This window comes from Narcine bancroftii, chromosome 2 (assembly GCF_036971445.1).
Source record: "Narcine bancroftii isolate sNarBan1 chromosome 2, sNarBan1.hap1, whole genome shotgun sequence".
In the NCBI taxonomy this organism is placed as follows: Eukaryota; Metazoa; Chordata; class Chondrichthyes; order Torpediniformes; family Narcinidae; genus Narcine; species Narcine bancroftii.
In genome coordinates, this window is record NC_091470.1 from 178,511,518 (window position 1) to 178,528,119 (window position 16,602).

Sequence of the window (16,602 nt, forward strand, 5' to 3'; positions counted from 1 at the left end):
GTGTGAGTTTATTTCCCTGGATGGCAACGAGAACAGTGCATTTTCCTCCATCTCCTCACACATGACAGCAAACGATTCGCGGTTGGGAATCACTTTTATTTTTGAAAATAAGATTTTCCGGGAAGTTCAGCCACAGGATGCAGTTTAAACCCCTGTCACAGCTGCCCTGTTTTACATCATTTTATATCATAAAACTTTACTTTGGCTTGGCTTCGCGGACGAAGATTTATGGAGGGGGTAAAAAGTCCACGTCAGCTGCAGGCTCGTTTGTGGCTGACCAGTCCGATGCGGGACAGGCAGACACGATTGCAGCGGTTGCAAGGGAAAATTGGTTGGTTGGGGTTGGGTGTTGGGTTTTTCCTCCTTTGCCTTTTGTCAGTGAGGTGGGCTCTGCGGTCTTCTTCAAAGGAGGCTGCTGCCCGCCAAACTGTGAGGCGCCAAGATGCACGGTTTGAGGCGTTATCAGCCCACTGGCGGTGGTCAATGTGGCAGGCACCAAGAGATTTCTTTAGGCAGTCCTTGTACCTTTTCTTTGGTGCACCTCTGTCACGGTGGCCAGTGGAGAGCTCGCCATATAATACGATCTTGGGAAGGCGATGGTCCTCCATTCTGGAGACGTGACCCATCCAGCGCAGCTGGATCTTCAGCAGCGTGGACTCGATGCTGTCGACCTCTGCCATCTCGAGTACCTCGACGTTAGGGGTGTGAGCGCTCCAATGGATGTTGAGGATGGAGCGGAGACAACGCTGGTGGAAGCGTTCTAGGAGCCGTAGGTGGTGCCGGTAGAGGACCCATGATTCGGAGCCGAACAGGAGTGTGGGTATGACAACGGCTCTGTATACGCTTATCTTTGTGAGGTTTTTCAGTTGGTTGTTTTTCCAGACTCTTTTGTGTAGTCTTCCAAAAACAGTTACTGACAAACACTACAAGGCAGGGGTTAACACTCCTTCTTCTCCCTCCCCCTCCATAGAACCAGAGAACATTACAGACAAGAAACAGGCCATTCAGCCGATCTTGTCTGTGCTAAACTATTATTCTGTGTCGTCCCACTGACCTGCACCCAGTCCATAGCTCTCCCATCCGTGTACCTATCTAAATTCTTTATAAATGTTAAAATTGAGCCTGTATTCACCACCTTAGCTCGTTCCACACCCCTACCACTCTCTGTGTGAAGAAGATCCCCCTAAACTTTTCCCCTTTCACCCTTAACCCACGTCCTCTGGTTTGTATCTCACCCACCCTCAGTGGGAAAAGCCGACCTACATTTACTCTGTCTGTCGCCCTCATAATTTTAAATACCTTGATCAAATCTCCTTCATTCTTCTACGTTCTAGGGAATAAAGTCCTAACCTGTTTAACCTTTCCCTGTAACTCAGTTCCTGAAGTCCGGGAAACATCCTAGTAAATCTTCTCTGCCCTCTTTCAATCTTATTGATATCTTTCCTATAGTTCGGTGACCAAAACTGCACACAATCCTCCAGATTTGGCTTCACCAATGTCTTTTACAACTTCACCATAATATCCATTGGGCGGCACATTTAGCGTGGCAGTTAGTGAATGCCGTTACAGCTCCAGCAATCGGGACCGGAGTTCAAATCCCGCGCTGTCTGTAAGGAGTTTGTACGCTCTCCCCGTGACTGTGTGGGTTTCCTGCACCATTCAAAATGTTCTGGGGGTTGTAGGTTAATTGGATGAATGGGCTCGTGGGCCGAAATGACCTGCTACCATGCTGTATGTTTAAATATTTTTTTTAAATAAAAAAATTTAAAAATCCCGTCTCCTGGACTCAATACTTTGATTTACGAAGGCCAAGATGCCAAAAGCTCTCATTACAACCTTGTCCACCTGTGACACCACTTTCAGGGAATTATGTATCTGTATTCCCAGATCCCTCTTTTCTACCGCACTCCTCAGTGCCCGACCATTTATTGTGTACATCCTTTCTTGGCGTGTCTTTCTAACACCTCTCATTTGTCTGCATTAAACTCCATCTGCCATTTTTTAGCCCATTTTTCTAGCTGGTCCAGATCCCTCTGCAAGCTTTGAAACCCTTCCCCGCTGCCCACAATGTCTCCAATTTCAGTATCATCCGCAAACCTGCTGATCCAATATACCACATTATCATCCAGATCATTGATATCGACAAACAGCAATGGTCCCAGCACCAATCCCTGAGGCACCACTAGTCACAGGCCTCCAGCCTGAGAAGCATCATCCGCCTCCACTCTCTGGCTTCTCCCGTCCAGCCAAGGTCAAACCCAGTTCACTAACTCACCATTTAGACCGAGTATCTGAATCTTCCTGATGACCTTGCATGTGGGACCTTGTTGAAGATCTGACTAAAGTCCATGCAGACAACATCCACAGCTTTTCCTTCATCAACTTTCCTGGTAAATTCCTCAAAAAAAACTTTATAAGATTGGTTTAACACAACCTGTTAAGCACAAAGCCATGTTGATGATCCCTAATCAGTCCCTGATTATCCAAATAATTGTATATCCGATCTCTTAGAACACCCTCCAATAATTTACCTATGGCTGACATCAGACTCACCGGCCTGTAATTTCCAGGGTTACTTTTGGAGCCCTAAACCCTGCCCCTCATCCCCATCCCAAATCTCCAGCCTCCTCATATCTGCCCCCCCCCAACCCCTGACCCTGTGCCTGCCTCTGCTTCTTGCTCACTCTCACACTTCACCCCTGACCGGCCTCCACTGCCCCCTCACCCCTGATCCAGGCCTGCTTCGACTCCCCCCCCCCCCCCCACAACCTCATCCCCGGGCCTAGTTGGAGTTGGCCCTCCTCTGGGACAAACCCTTCAGCAGAGGCCCAAGGGTGGAGGTCCGACGCTGGTCCCGAGACGGGCTGAGGCTCCCCTTCAGGCCCAGGCCCGGTGGGGCGGGTGCCCGCTGCTCCTCCATCCGCTGCTCCTGCAGCCTCTCCAGCAGGTCAAAGAAATCCCGGGGGCTGGATGCCGGAGGGTGGCTGCGCTGGTCCTCGATCCGGGCTCTGGCTGACTGTGGGGGGACCGGGGGGGATGGGAGTAGGGGAAGAGGGAAGGAGGAGGAGACAGGCCGGTCAGCTCACCTCTCCGGGCCCAGGAACCAACGAGGATTGGGTGAGGGGGACTGATCCTGGGCCTATCCCCTGACCCACTTTCTCCCCTGTTTCTGAAATGCACCCCACCTTGACCCGGTTACCAGGGGCTAAGACTGGGTCTAGCCCCCACCCACTCCCTTCCCTATCCCCATCTTCTCACCCCCTCTGGACCCAGATCAGGATCAGGTCTACCCCCTCCCCATGGTTGGCCCCCTGGTTAGACCACGGTCTCTCAGGCCTGTCCCCATCTCCATCGGTCTTTGCTCCGAGCCCTAACCCTCACCCTGCCCCCTCTCTCCCCAGATGGGATACCACTCCAGGGAATGCAGACCAGGCCATGCTCCCAGTGAACCTTCCCCATCTCTGGGTTTTCCCCCCAGGGTCTGCCTCTCAGAGAGGGGAGCTCCTGGTCCCGACTAGCATCCTCTGCAAGCATCGGACCCCTGGTCAGCCCATGTTGGGACAATGCCCCCACCCCACCTCCCCCATGTATCCCACCTCTTCCTACCTGGTGCTGCAGGATGGTGTTGTACAGCTCTTCATCTGGGGTTTTCCTGCCCCCGAGCCCCTTCCCCGGTCCGGGGTCCTTACTGGGGCCTGCTGGAGCTGCTGCCATCTCTTCTTGGATCTCCCGTTCTCCATCTGTTGGAGATGCCCCTTTCTCCGCTGCTACCTCTGCTGGGGTCCCCTCCCCTTCTGCTGGGATTCTCTCAATTTCTGCTGGAGAATCTTCACCTGCTGAGATCCTCTCTATTTCTGCTGGGAAATCAACTGCTGGGGAATCCTCTCCTTCTGCTGGAATCCTCTCACCCTCTGCTGGGATCTTCTTCCCCTCTGCTGGAATCCTCTCACCCTCTGCTGGGATCTTATTCCCCTCTGCTGGAATCAGCTCTCCCTCTGCTGGGATCTTCTCCCCACCTGCTGGGACATTCTTCCCCTCTGCTGGGATATTCTCCCCCTCTGCTGGAAACATCTCTCCATCTGCTGGGATTTTTGTCATCTCTGCTGGGATATTTTTCCCCTCTGCTGGGATCTTCCCCTCTGCTGAGATCACCCCCTCTGCTGGGGTATTTTCCCCCTCTGCTGGGATCATTCCTTCTGCTGGGATCTTCTCCCCCTCTGCTGATGTTTCAGGCCCTGTTGTGAGCTGCTCCCTCTCTGCTGGGAGTTGGCCAGTGGGGTGATGGCTGTCTGCTCCCTCTGTCCCCTGTCCTGCTGGATCTCCTGTAGGCCCCAGCAGTTCCAGGTATTCCGGAGAATCCCCCTGAACGGGTGGGTCAGCATCCATGTCTGCCCGCTGGTCGTTGAGGTGGTGGCTCTGGGATTGGACGATCAGCTCGAAGAGGTCGTTGGTGACGAGAGAGGAGACGGAGTGGAAGACCACTGTGGCAGAGTCAGAGGTCAGTACACACGCACACACTCACACATATTCTCTCACAAACACACCCTCTCACACACACACACACACACACACACACACACACACACACACACACACACACACACACACACACACACACACACACACACACATTCCCTCTCTTTCACTCTCTCTCTCTCTCCATATCTTGCCACAGACATGCACCATACTATGAGTGACACAGGATGAAGCTCCCTTGGCACCATCCCCTCACACACTCCTGGGGACAGACACAGAGTGAAGGTGCTTCCTCACTGCCCCATCACACACTCTCGGGGTCAGACACAGAGTGAAGGTCCCTCCGCACCGTCCCATCACACACTCCCGGGGTCAGACACAAAGTGAAGCTCCTTCCGCACCCTCCCATCACACACTCCAGGGGTCAGATACAGAGTGAAGCTCCCTCGGCACCGTTCCATCACACGATCCTGGGGTCGGACACAGAGTGTAGCTCCCTCCACACCCTCCCATCACACGGTCCTGAGGTCGGACACAGAGTGAAGTTCCCTCCGCACCGTCCCCTCACACACTCCTGGGGACAGACACAGAGTGAAGGTCCTTCCTCACTGCCCCATCACACACTCCCGGAGTCAGACACAGAGTGAAGGTCCCTCCGCACCGTCCCATCACACACTCCCGGGGTCAGACACAAAGTGAAGCTCCTTCCGTACCCTCCCATCACACACTCCAGGGGTCAGATACAGAGTGAAGCTCCCTCGGCACCATTCCATCACACGTTCCTGGGGTCGGACACAGAGTGTAGCTCCCTCCACACCCTCCCATCACACGGTCCTGAGGTCGGACACAGAGTGAAGTTCCCTCCGCACCGTCTCATCACACACTCCAGGGGTCAGATACAGAGTGAAGCTCCCTCGGCACCGTCCCATCACACACTCCTGGGGTCAGACACAGAGTGTAGCTCCCTCCACTCCCTCCCATCACACAGTCCTGAGGTCGGACACAGAGTGAAGTTCCCTCCGCACCATCCCATTACACCCTGCTGACACAGAGTGTAGCTCCCTCCACACCCTCCCATCACACGGTCCTGAGGTTGGACACAGAGTGAAGTTCCCTCCGCACCGTCCCATCACACACTCCAGGGGTCAGATACAGAGTGAAGCTCCCTCGGCACAGTCCCATCACACAGTCCTCAGGTCGGACACAGAGTGAAGCTACTTCCGCACCCTCCCATCACACATTCCTTGGGCCAGACACAGAGTGAAACTCCCTCCGCACCATCCCTCACACACTCCCGGGGTCAGACACAGAGTGAAGTTCCCACCACACCATCCCATCACACACTCCCGGGGTCAGACACAGAGTGAAGGTCCCTTCACAGCGTCCCATCACACACTCCCAGGATCAGACACAGAGTGAAGCTCCCTCCACTCCCTCCCATCACACAGTCCTGAGGTCAGACACAGAGTGAAGCTCCCTCCACTCCCTCCCATCACACACTCCTGGGGCCAGACACAGAGTGAAGGTCCCTTGGCACCATCCCCTCACACAGTCCTGAGGTCGGACACAGAGTGAAGCTCCCTCCACACCCTCCCATCATCCACGAGGAGATATGAGGCCTGCTGGGGTTTGTGGGATTCAGGACCCTGGTGAATCCTCTCTCACCGGCTGCGCCTGTCAATTCACCATGTGGCAGAGCTGATCACAGCTGCCGATACTTACCTTGTCTTGACTCCGTAGGCAAGATGGGGAGCGAGCGACAGGCCCGTTGTCTCCACACGTTCCTCCTGAGGGAGCAGGGCAGGTCGTTGTGGCAGCCACTCTGAATCTTGCATGTGGGGTTGGAGAGCACTTCGCGCTCACCGTGATCATGAATCCCAACCTGGAGGAAGACAGGGAGGAGAGGGGTCATGGGTGCTCGCATAGTCTTCCCACTATCCCCTGCATCACTGTAATGGGCCCTTCCATCCTATGACTCTGTGCTGCCCAATTAATCTACAACCCCTGGTACGTTTGGAATGGTGGGAGGAAACCAGAGCCCGCAGGGGTGAACGTGCAAACTGCTCACTGTCAGTATGGGATTCGAACCCCGGTCACTGGCGCTGTAACGGTGTGGCACTGACCGCTACGTTAACCTTGCACAAATTTTGCTTTGCTCCCCCCCTTTCAAACTCCATTCCAGAATTTCTCTTCTGCATTCTCACCAACTACCCTCCGATCACTACCCCCCCCCCCCACCAATAGCCAATATCCTGGGATGGGGTGGGGGAGGGAAACCAGAGTTGGGGGTGGAAGAAACCTTTGTGGTTGCAGATGGCATGGGCAAACTCCACACAGACAGCACAGAAGATCGAAATGGAACCAGGGTCTCTGGCAAAAACACAGTGCTGGAAAAACTCAGTTGGTCAAACTGTGCTCTTCCCTCTGCCCCTTGCCCCCATCATTTTGTTGGGGTGCCTGACTACATATTGCTTGTACCCTGGTGAAGGGCTCAGGTGCAAAACGTTGGTTCTGTATCTTTATCTTTGTTCCATAAAGGACCCTGTTTAACCTGCTGAGTTTCTCCAGTGACGTGTTTTTACTTCGACCACAGTGTCTGCAAACCGGGGAGAAAGTAACCAACTCCCAGCAGGACTGTCGGGCCCCGGGGATATTTCTGGGGCCCTCATAGAGCCACTGATCATCCCCACAGCCCCGTGGGGCCAGGAGGATACAGTAACCACCAGTAAATCCCACTGAGCCCACTCTAATCCTGGAGTGGAGGTGGGAATTACTTAAATGATTACTGAGGACACCCCCCCTTCACATGGAAGGGTGTGGGTGTGCGGAATGGGCTGCCAGAGGAAGAGATTGTGGACAGGTTTGGAAGTAGAGGGACTGGCTGAGGGCAGGGACTTGGTTTGCACAGAGAGTTGGGTAGAAGGGCTGGTTTTTGTGCTGTGGAGTTCCACGACTGTTGACCCGGGGTTGAGGTTACCCCAGCTGCACCTGGAGTCGAGAAGCTAGTTGTGGAGTTGAACGCTCACCATAACGTGACCTGTCGGATCCAGGCTCAGCTGGCAGACGTCTTGCTGGCTGTGAACTGCCACTGGTGTGGCGCTGGTCCCATCCTTGCTCCTGCCTGTGGGGCTTCCCGACGGACAGAGTAGATTGGCTCCCGAGGGAGGAGGAGAGCAGGGAGACCCTGCTCTTTTCTCTCGCACCCCCTCCCTCTCTCCTCCCTATGGGGAGGAACGACACAGGTTACGTCCAGTTACCTTTCCCTTCAATGAGGGTAAGAGGCTCCAGGCAATTTCTGCTGCTGGGAAACCTATCGGCCCAATGGCAGGTTTCAGGTAAAATTAAACCTGTTTTATTACCTGGCAATAAACGGACTTTGATTCTTGGTCAGTCAGACCCACCTCCCTCTTTCAGGGTGACCCAGAATCCCATGCGATTATCCAATTCCCCTGATGTCTCTAATCTACTAACCCTGTACTCACTGTAACACCCCAACCTGCACTCTGTGTCCTACTGTAACACCCCACCACGCTCTCTGCCTGTAACACCCCACCCTGCACACTGTGTCCCACTGTAACACCCCACCATGCACTGTGTCCCACTGTAACACTCCACCCTGCACTCTGTGACCCACTGTAACACCCCACCCTGCACTCTGTGACCCACTGTAACACCCCACCATGCTCTCTGCCTGTAATACCCCACCCTGCACACTGTGTCCCACTGTAACACCCCACCACGCACTGTGTCCCACTGTAACACCCCACCCTGCACTCTGTAACCCACTGTAACACCCCACCATGCGCTCTAACTGTAATTCCCCACCCCGCACTCTGTGACCCACTGCAACACCCCACCACACACTCTGTGACCCACTGTAACACCCCACCCTACTCTCTGTGAACCCACTGTAACACCGCACCACGCACTCCGACTGTAACACCCCACCCTGCACTCTGTGACCCACTGTAACAACCCACCACGCACTCTGTTACTGTAACACCGCACCCTGCACTCTGTGACACACTGGAACACCCCACCACGCACTCTGACTGTAACAACCCACCCTACACTCTATGACCCACTGTAACACCCCACCCTACACTCTGTGACCCACTGTAACAACCCACCACGCACTCTGTTACTGTAACAACCCACCCTGCACTCTGTGACCCACTGTAACACCCCACCCTGCACTCTGTGACACACTGGAACACCCCACCCTGCACTCTGTGACCCACTGGAACACCCCACTCTGCACTCTGTGACACACTGGAACACCCCACCACGCACTCTGACTGTAACACCCCACCCTACACTCTATGACCCACTGTAACACCCCACCCTACACTCTGTGACCCACTGTAACAACCCACCACGCACTCTGTTACTGTAACAACCCACCCTGCACTCTGTGACCCACTGTAACACCCCACCCTGCACTCTGTGACCCACTGGAACACCCCACCCTGCACTCTGTGACCCACTGGAACACCCCACCCTGCACTCTGTGACCCACTGTAACACCCCACCCTGCACTCTGTGACCCACTGGAACACCCCACCCTGCACTCTGTGACCCACTGGAACACCCCACCCTGCACTCTGTGACCCACTGGAACACCCCACCCTGCACTCTGTGACCCACTGGAACACCCCACCCTGCACTCTGTGACCCACTGGAACACCCCACCCTGCACTCTGTGACCCCCTGTAACACCCCACCCTGCACTCTATGACCCCCTGTAACACCCCACCCTGCACTCTGTGACCCCCTGGAACACCCCACCCTGCACTCTGTGACCCACTGGAACACCCCACCCTGCACTCTGTGACACACTGGAACACCCCACCACGCACTCTGACTGTAACACCCCACCCTACACTCTATGACCCACTGTAACACCCCACCCTACACTCTGTGACCCACTGTAACAACCCACCACGCACTCTGTTACTGTAACAACCCACCCTGCACTCTGTGACACACTGGAACACCCCACCCTGCACTCTGTGACACACTGGAACACCCCACCCTGCACTCTGTGACCCACTGGAACACCCCACCCTGCACTCTGTGACACACTGGAACACCCCACCCTGCACTCTGTGACCCACTGGAACACCCCACCCTGCACTCTGTGACACACTGGAACACCCCACCACGCACTCTGACTGTAACACCCCACCCTACACTCTATGACCCACTGTAACACCCCACCCTACACTCTGTGACCCACTGTAACAACCCACCACGCACTCTGTTACTGTAACAACCCACCCTGCACTCTGTGACCCACTGTAACACCCCACCCTGCACTCTGTGACACACTGGAACACCCCACCCTGCACTCTGTGACCCACTGGAACACCCCACCCTGCACTCTGTGACACACTGGAACACCCCACCCTGCACTCTGTGACCCACTGGAACACCCCACCCTGCACTCTGTGACCCACTGGAACACCCCACCCTGCACTCTGTGACCCCCTGTAACACCCCACCCTGCACTCTATGACCCCCTGTAACACCCCACCCTGCACTCTGTGACCCCCTGGAACACCCCACCCTGCACTCTGTGACCCACTGGAACACCCCACCCTACACTCTGTGACCCACTGTAACAACCCACCACGCACTCTGTTACTGTAACAACCCACCCTGCACTCTGTGACACACTGGAACACCCCACCCTGCACTCTGTGACCCACTGGAACACCCCACCCTGCACTCTGTTACACACTGGAACACCCCACCCTGCACTCTGTGACCCCCTGTAACACCCCACCCTGCACTCTGTGACCCCCTGGAACACCCCACCCTGCACTCTGTGACCCCCTGGAACACCCCACCCTGCACTCTGTGACCCCCTGGAACACCCCACCCTGCACTCTGTGACCCCCTGGAACACCCCACCCTGCACTCTGTGACCCCCTGGAACACCCCACCCTGCACTCTGTGACCCCCTGGAACACCCCACCCTGCACTCTGTGACCCCCTGGAACACCCCACCCTGCACTCTGTGACCCCCTGGAACACCCCACCCTGCACTCTGTGACCCCCTGGAACACCCCACCCTGCACTCTGTGACCCCCTGGAACACCCCACCCTGCACTCTGTGACCCCCTGGAACAACCCACCCTGCACTCTGACTGTAACACCCCACCCTGCACTCTGTGACCCCCTGGAACACCCCACCCTGCACTCTGTGACCCCCTGGAACACCCCACCCTGCACTCTGTGACCCCCTGGAACACCCCACCCTGCACTCTGTGACCCCCTGGAACACCCCACCACGCACTCTGACTGTAACACCCCACCCTACACTCTGCGACTGTAACACCCCACCCTGCACTCTGTGACCTACTGGAACACCACACTCTGTCTCTATGAACCCACTGTAACAACTACTACGCACTCTGTGACTGTAACACCACACTCTACTCTCTGTAAACCCACTGTAACACCCCACCCAGCTCTCTGTGACCCACTGGAACACCCCACCACATACTCTGCCTGTAACACCCCACCCTGCATTCTGTGACCCACTGTAATGCCCCACCACACACTCTGACTATAACACCCCACTCTGCACCTTTATGTGTAATGTCTGTGTCTGGACTGCGTGTTGACTTTGCCAATCCCTGTCCTGTTCCATGGCCTGTAGGCGAAGTACGTTGAGGGGGAACATCACCATTACCCTCTCACGGGTCTGGTCACTTGCTGCAACATGGGTGCCCATGTCCCAAGGGAGAAGGAGAGCTGTTGGGAAGGAGGTATATCTCCGCTGGGCCTGGGGTCTGTCCCGTCTGGAACTTTGGCATTGCCCACCTGTGAGTCACAGAAGGTCCCATCGGAGGGAGCAGCTGGCCGGACCACCATGTCTACCTGAGCCGATGGCCATTTCACCTCCTGGCCTGTGCTGCTGTCCTCCAGCAAGGGGGGCCCAGCTCCGAGGGCTGAGGAAGTGTCACCGCCGGACTCCGAGCCAAGGAAGGTCAGCCCTACCCCGCTTGGAGGCCCTTCCTCCATTCCTCCCTCCGCTGCCTGGTCCTGCACTGCAAAGCAGAGAGGGAACTGTCACTGCGGCGATAACCACGGCCAACCCGCCGGCACCCAACCAGGAGCCCCGCCCCAACATCTGCACAGCAAGATCCCAAGGAGGTCTCCCCAGCACCACAGATTTGGCGCTGCTGGGAGATGGTTGGCTCGACAGACAATCACTCCACATCCATTGGCTCACCTGTCTCCGGGAGGAGGGTTCCGGAATCTCGCCTGAATTTACATGTAGAGATAGAGCGCGGTAACAGGCCCTTCTGGTCCACCAGACCTGCCCAATTACACGCAGTTAACCTACAACCCCCGGTGCGTTTCGAATGGTGGGAGGAAACCGGAGCCACAGGGGAAAACCCACACAGACACGGGGTGTTGATCTTTGCCATAAATACATCCAACAAATGCAATTCCATGGCCGCCTGTGGCAAGAAATTCCACAGACTCACGACCTTCTGGCTAAGGTTTCTCTACATCTCTGTTTCAAATTAACTCCCTTTTAGTTGTTCCCTCTTGTCTCAGAATCCCCGACCATGGTAAACAACCTTTCTACGTCTACTCTGTACAGGATCCCGCTCAGTACAGGGTACAGTGGGTACAGGATCCCCCTCAGTACAGATTCAGTGGGTACAGGAACCTCCCTCAGTACAGGGGCAGTGGGTACAGGTCCCCCTCAGTACAGGGTCAGCGAGTACAGGAACCCCGCCCCCCTTCAGTACAGGGTCAGTGGGTACAGGAACCCCCCCCCCCTCAGTGCAGGCTACAGTGGGTACAGGATCCCCCTCAGTACAGGGGCAGTGGGTACAGGGTCCCCTCAGTACAGGATCAGTGGGTACAGGAACCCCACCCCCTCAGTGCAGGGTACAGTGGGTACAGGATTCCTCCTCAGTACAGGGTCAGTGGATTCAGGAACCCCCCCCCCTTAGTGCAGGCAACAGTGGGTACAGGATTCCCCTCAGTACAGGGTCAGTGGGTACAGGAACCCCCCTCAGTGCAGGGTACAGTGGGTACAGGGTCCCCCTCAGTACAGGGTACAGTGGGTACAGGGTCCCCCTCAGAGCAGGGTCAGTGGGTATAGGATCCCCCTCAGTGCAGGGTACAGTGGGTACAAGATCCTTCTCAGTGCAGGGTCAGTGGGTACAGGGTCCTCCTCAGTACAGAGTACAATGGGTACAGGGTCCCCCTCAGTTCAGGAACCCCCCTCAGTGGAGGGTACAGTGGGTACAGGGTCCCCTTCAGTACAGGGTACAGTGGGTACAGGGTACAGTGGGTGCAGGGTCCCCCTCAGTACAAGGTACAATGGGTACAGGGTCCCCCTCAGTGCAGGGGCAGTGGGTCCTCTCTCGTACACAGCCTGTTCTCTCACAAGCCTTTCCCCAGTCTAACCCCTCCTCGGGCTCTCCTGGAAAGCCATCGTGCCTTTTGGAGGGGTTAGTGTGTTGGCAAGAACATGGGACATCCACAGTAAGTGGCTTGCGAGTGGAAGTAGGGATGGATGGGGAGAGGGAGGGGTATGGAGGGTGGAACCTGAACGTTGTGGAGACCTGTTGGCACATCTGGGGATGGTGGTCGAGTCCGACAGCTCCTCTCCCCTTCCCTGGATATCTTGACCACCTTCCCTCCCTCTGTCCCCTCCCCCCCAACGCCCACCCCTTGAACCACACTGAGTCATTAGGGGTTGGAGGAGGTGAGTCAGTTTTATTTCTGTTTTTGCCTGGTGTGACATTTGTCCCATCTCGGCCGATGCTAGCTCCTGGTGTCTGATTGTTTCTTTGCCAGATGGAGCTGATTCACCCCTCCCCTCCCAAGCCCCCACTTGCTTTCCAATCCTCTTATTTCCCCGGCCCTGGATGAAGGTCCCGGGCATGGGGAGTGCGGTGGGGGGGGGGAGCTCACCTCAGTTTGGGGGCAGGTGATCTTGCCGTCGGCTGAAGCGCCTCATTTCTCAGTCTCCGGTCCGAGGCCCAGAGGAGAGGTGTCCCGCCCCCCCCCCCCCCCACAAGCAAGACTGGGGGAGTTGATGGAGTGGGCCGTCAGCTCTCCGACCTCTGTCTGCCTCCCTCCCTCCCTCCCTCCCTCTCGCTTCGACTTGCCGAGATGCTGCAAATGGAGAGAAGGAAGCAGCCAAATCACCACGTCCGCTTCCGCCTTGGAGCTGAGGTCATGGTGGGGGTGGGGGGTGGGGGCAGAGGACAGGGAGAGGGTGTGAGGGGCAGTCAGTGAGAGAGGGGTGGGGGGGACATGGCAGGGATGGGAGGAGAGGGAGAGGGAGAGGGAGAAGGGTTGGAGTGAGAGGGGGTGGGGGGTGCAGAGGGTAAAGGGTGGGGTCACTTCCTACCCCAGGACAGGGTCCCTACTGCTCACAGACATTCCAGACCCTTTCCCTCTCCCTCTCTCTCTCTGGCATTACCTCCTTTCTTTCTTTTACACCTCTGTACATTCCCCTCTTTCCCATCCCTCTCCCCCTTTCTCCCCCTCCCACCTTCCCCTGCTATTTCTCTCTTTCCCCATCTCCCACCCCCTCTTTCACCCCTTCTATCTTTCCACCCCTCTATCTCTCTCTCCCCACCCCTCTTTCACCCTTGCCCCTCTCCCTCCTCCCCTTCCCCCCTCTCTCCCCTCCCCTCTCTCCCCTCCCCTCTCTCCCCTCCCCTCCCTCTCCCCCTTTCTGTACGTTGTGGAGGCCCCTGCCCTTGACCCTGAGGAGTTGTTCTGGAATGTTGTGGAGGTTCCTGACTGAGGGGGTGCTGCCCTGCCATGGAGGGGAGTAGAATCCCCAGCAATCATCTCCGAGTCCAACAACCTTGCCCCAACATCGCCCAGCCTTGGGATCTCCCTGTGCACCCAGCAGTGGAGAGTCCAGTTACAGCAGTGCTCTGGGTGAAGCTTCTGCAGCCAGCTTTTGTCCGAGATGTTGGTGATCACTCTTCCTCCCTCTCTCTCTCTCCCCCTTTCTGTCTGTCTCTCTCACTCTCTATCTCCCCTCTCTCTCACACTCCCTCTCTTTCACACTCTCCATCTCTCTCCCCTCTCGCACTCACTAACTCCATCTCTCTCTCCCTCTTTCACTCCCCTCTCTCTCTCACTCACACAAACTCCCTCCCTCTCGCTGCCTCTCACTCACTCGCTCTTCCCTCACAGCTCTCCTCCTCCTCCCCTAATCCTCTAATCTCCCCTCTTCCCGTACCCTCCCCCTTCCCATCTCCACCCTCTCAACCCCTGACTATCCCTGTCTCCCCTCCACTCCTCACCCTCTCCCCTTTTGTCCCACTCTTTCCCTTCCCCCCCCGCCCCCATCCTTGCCCCTCAGCTCCTCCCTCTCCCCTGCCCTTCCAGTTGCCCCGTTTTGAGCTAAGCTTGCTCCTGGCCACCACTGCAGTGCGTGGGGGGGGAGTTACAACATGATGCATGTGGGTTTCCTGCAAAGAAAAGTCCCTAAATGTCACAACAAGATCAGTTCCACAACAGGCTCTCGACAAAAACGATTCAATTGCTTTGATAAATGATTGCAAACCATTTCAAATCCCGTGGTGTCTGTGAGGAGTTTGTACCCTAGCACCCTGTGTCTGCATGCGTTTTCCCCGGGGGGGGCTCCGGTTTCCTCCCAACGTTCGAAATGTACTGGGAGATGTAGTTTAAAAACACACAGACTGATGCTGGAGAAACTTAGCAGGTCAAACAGATCCTTTATGTAGCAAAGGTCAAGCTCCAGGATTGACGTTTCTCCAGCATTTGTGTGTTTTTCACTTAACCACGGTGTCAACAGAATCCTGTGTCCTACCACTGGGGGATGTAGGTTAATTAGGCGACACAGACTCGTGGGCCAAAGTGGCCTGTTACCAAGCTGTTTGTCTAAATTTAAAACTAAAATTACAACCCTGAGATTCGGATGCGGCAGAATGACCACTTATTGGTCATGCAAAATTACGGGTCAGCAAATAAAGAAATGTAAACAAACTGACTGTGCGATACAGAGAGGAAAAAAAACAGTAAAGGGCCCAAGTCCAAGTCCTTAAATGGGTCCCTGATTGAGTTTGTCGTTGAGGAGTTGATGGTGGTGCGGGAGCGGCTGTTCCTGAACCTGGTGGTGTGAGTCTTGTGGCTTTCCTGACGACAGCAGCAAGAACAGAGTGTGTGCTGGGTGGGGTAGGTTCTTGACGGTCGCTGCTGCTCTCCGACGGCAGCATTCCCCATAGAGGTTCTCAACGGTGGGGAGGGTTTTGCTTGGGCCGTGTCCATGACCTTTTGCAGGGCTCTATGCTCAGGGGTATTGGTGTCCCCACACCAGACAGTGATGCAGCTGGTCAGCACACTTTCCTCAGTATCTCTGTAGAAATCTGAAGGCTGTATGTGATGTATATACCCTGACAATAAATATGAACTGTGAACATTTAAGGGTATGGTTTGTGCTGCAGTGAACCACGTTGTGTCTCTCTCCATTGCCCCAGTCCTACAACCCTCTCTGGGAGCCTCACATTTCCATCAGCCCGGTGGTACAGGGCCACAAAATCACCTGGAGGAAGGAATATGCTGATTATATCATATTTTATTCTGAATGCTGTCTATTTTTCAAACAGGAAGAGATCTCTTTTCCTCCCGGGGAGTGGTGACCTATAACTGGCTCACAGGGTGCCCTGGCTCCCAGTCCTTCCTGCACGCCAATCCCCGACCCCTTTCCCTGTATCTCATCACCTCAGTTTCTCCTTCCAAAATTAACAGCATCACAATCTCCCTTCTTGTGTGCCACAGGGCAAGGTTTACCCGCCCCTCACTAGCTCTTTGCAAGCTAATCATAACCTTCTCACTACTCACACCCCCTCAGAACCTTGGGAGGAGGAGAGAGAGAGATCGAGAAACAGAGTGAGAGGCAGAGAGAGGGAGACACATACATACACACTCTTTTTCTCTCTCTCTCTCTCGCACACACACACACACACACACACACACACACACATACACACACACACACACACACACACACACAACTCACTCACTTTCAAAGTGAGTCAGAGAGAGAGAGAGAAAGGGAGAGAGGGAGAGTGAGTTAGAGATAGAGACAGAGAGAGAGACAGA

At 55.5% G+C, this 16,602-nt stretch overlaps 1 protein-coding gene across 4 annotated transcripts; it reads right to left on the minus strand.

Annotated features, from left to right (window-relative positions):
* Positions 1-1,736: 1,736 nt before the first annotated feature.
* On the minus strand, positions 1,737-13,580 carry LOC138754663 (fibrous sheath CABYR-binding protein-like). 4 transcript variants are annotated; one of them, XM_069919266.1, is made up of 7 exons: positions 13,426-13,580; positions 11,720-11,806; positions 11,308-11,534; positions 7,503-7,697; positions 6,199-6,358; positions 3,607-4,481; positions 1,737-3,016 (listed from the first exon to the last, which is right to left on the minus strand). In XM_069919266.1, exons 3-7 carry the CDS (start codon positions 11,506-11,508, stop codon positions 2,783-2,785), a joined length of 1,665 nt encoding a protein of 554 aa, XP_069775367.1. In that variant the 5' UTR covers positions 11,509-11,534; positions 11,720-11,806; positions 13,426-13,580; the 3' UTR covers positions 1,737-2,782. The 4 variants fall into 4 exon arrangements, with proteins under 4 accessions (XP_069775367.1, XP_069775368.1, XP_069775366.1 ...); XM_069919267.1 differs by lacking the exon at positions 11,720-11,806 and having other exon boundaries at positions 11,365-11,534; XM_069919265.1 differs by lacking the exon at positions 11,720-11,806 and having other exon boundaries at positions 13,426-13,579.
* Between the last annotated feature and the right edge of the window lie 3,022 nt (positions 13,581-16,602).

What these genes read in the sequence shown, in the direction of transcription:
- LOC138754663 (XM_069919266.1), bottom strand. Translation starts at nt 11,508, where the DNA reads ATGGAGGAAGGGCCTCCAAGCGGGGTAGGGCTGACCTTCCTTGGCTCG. An exon ending in GGACCTTCTGTGACTCACAG is followed by an intron (nt 7,698 to 11,307) that starts GTGGGCAATGCC and finishes TCCTCCCCATAG; the next exon opens with GGAGGAGAGAGGGAGGGGGT. An exon ending in ATCCGACAGGTCACGTTATG is followed by an intron (nt 6,359 to 7,502) that starts GTGAGCGTTCAA and finishes GTCTTCCTCCAG; the next exon opens with GTTGGGATTCATGATCACGG.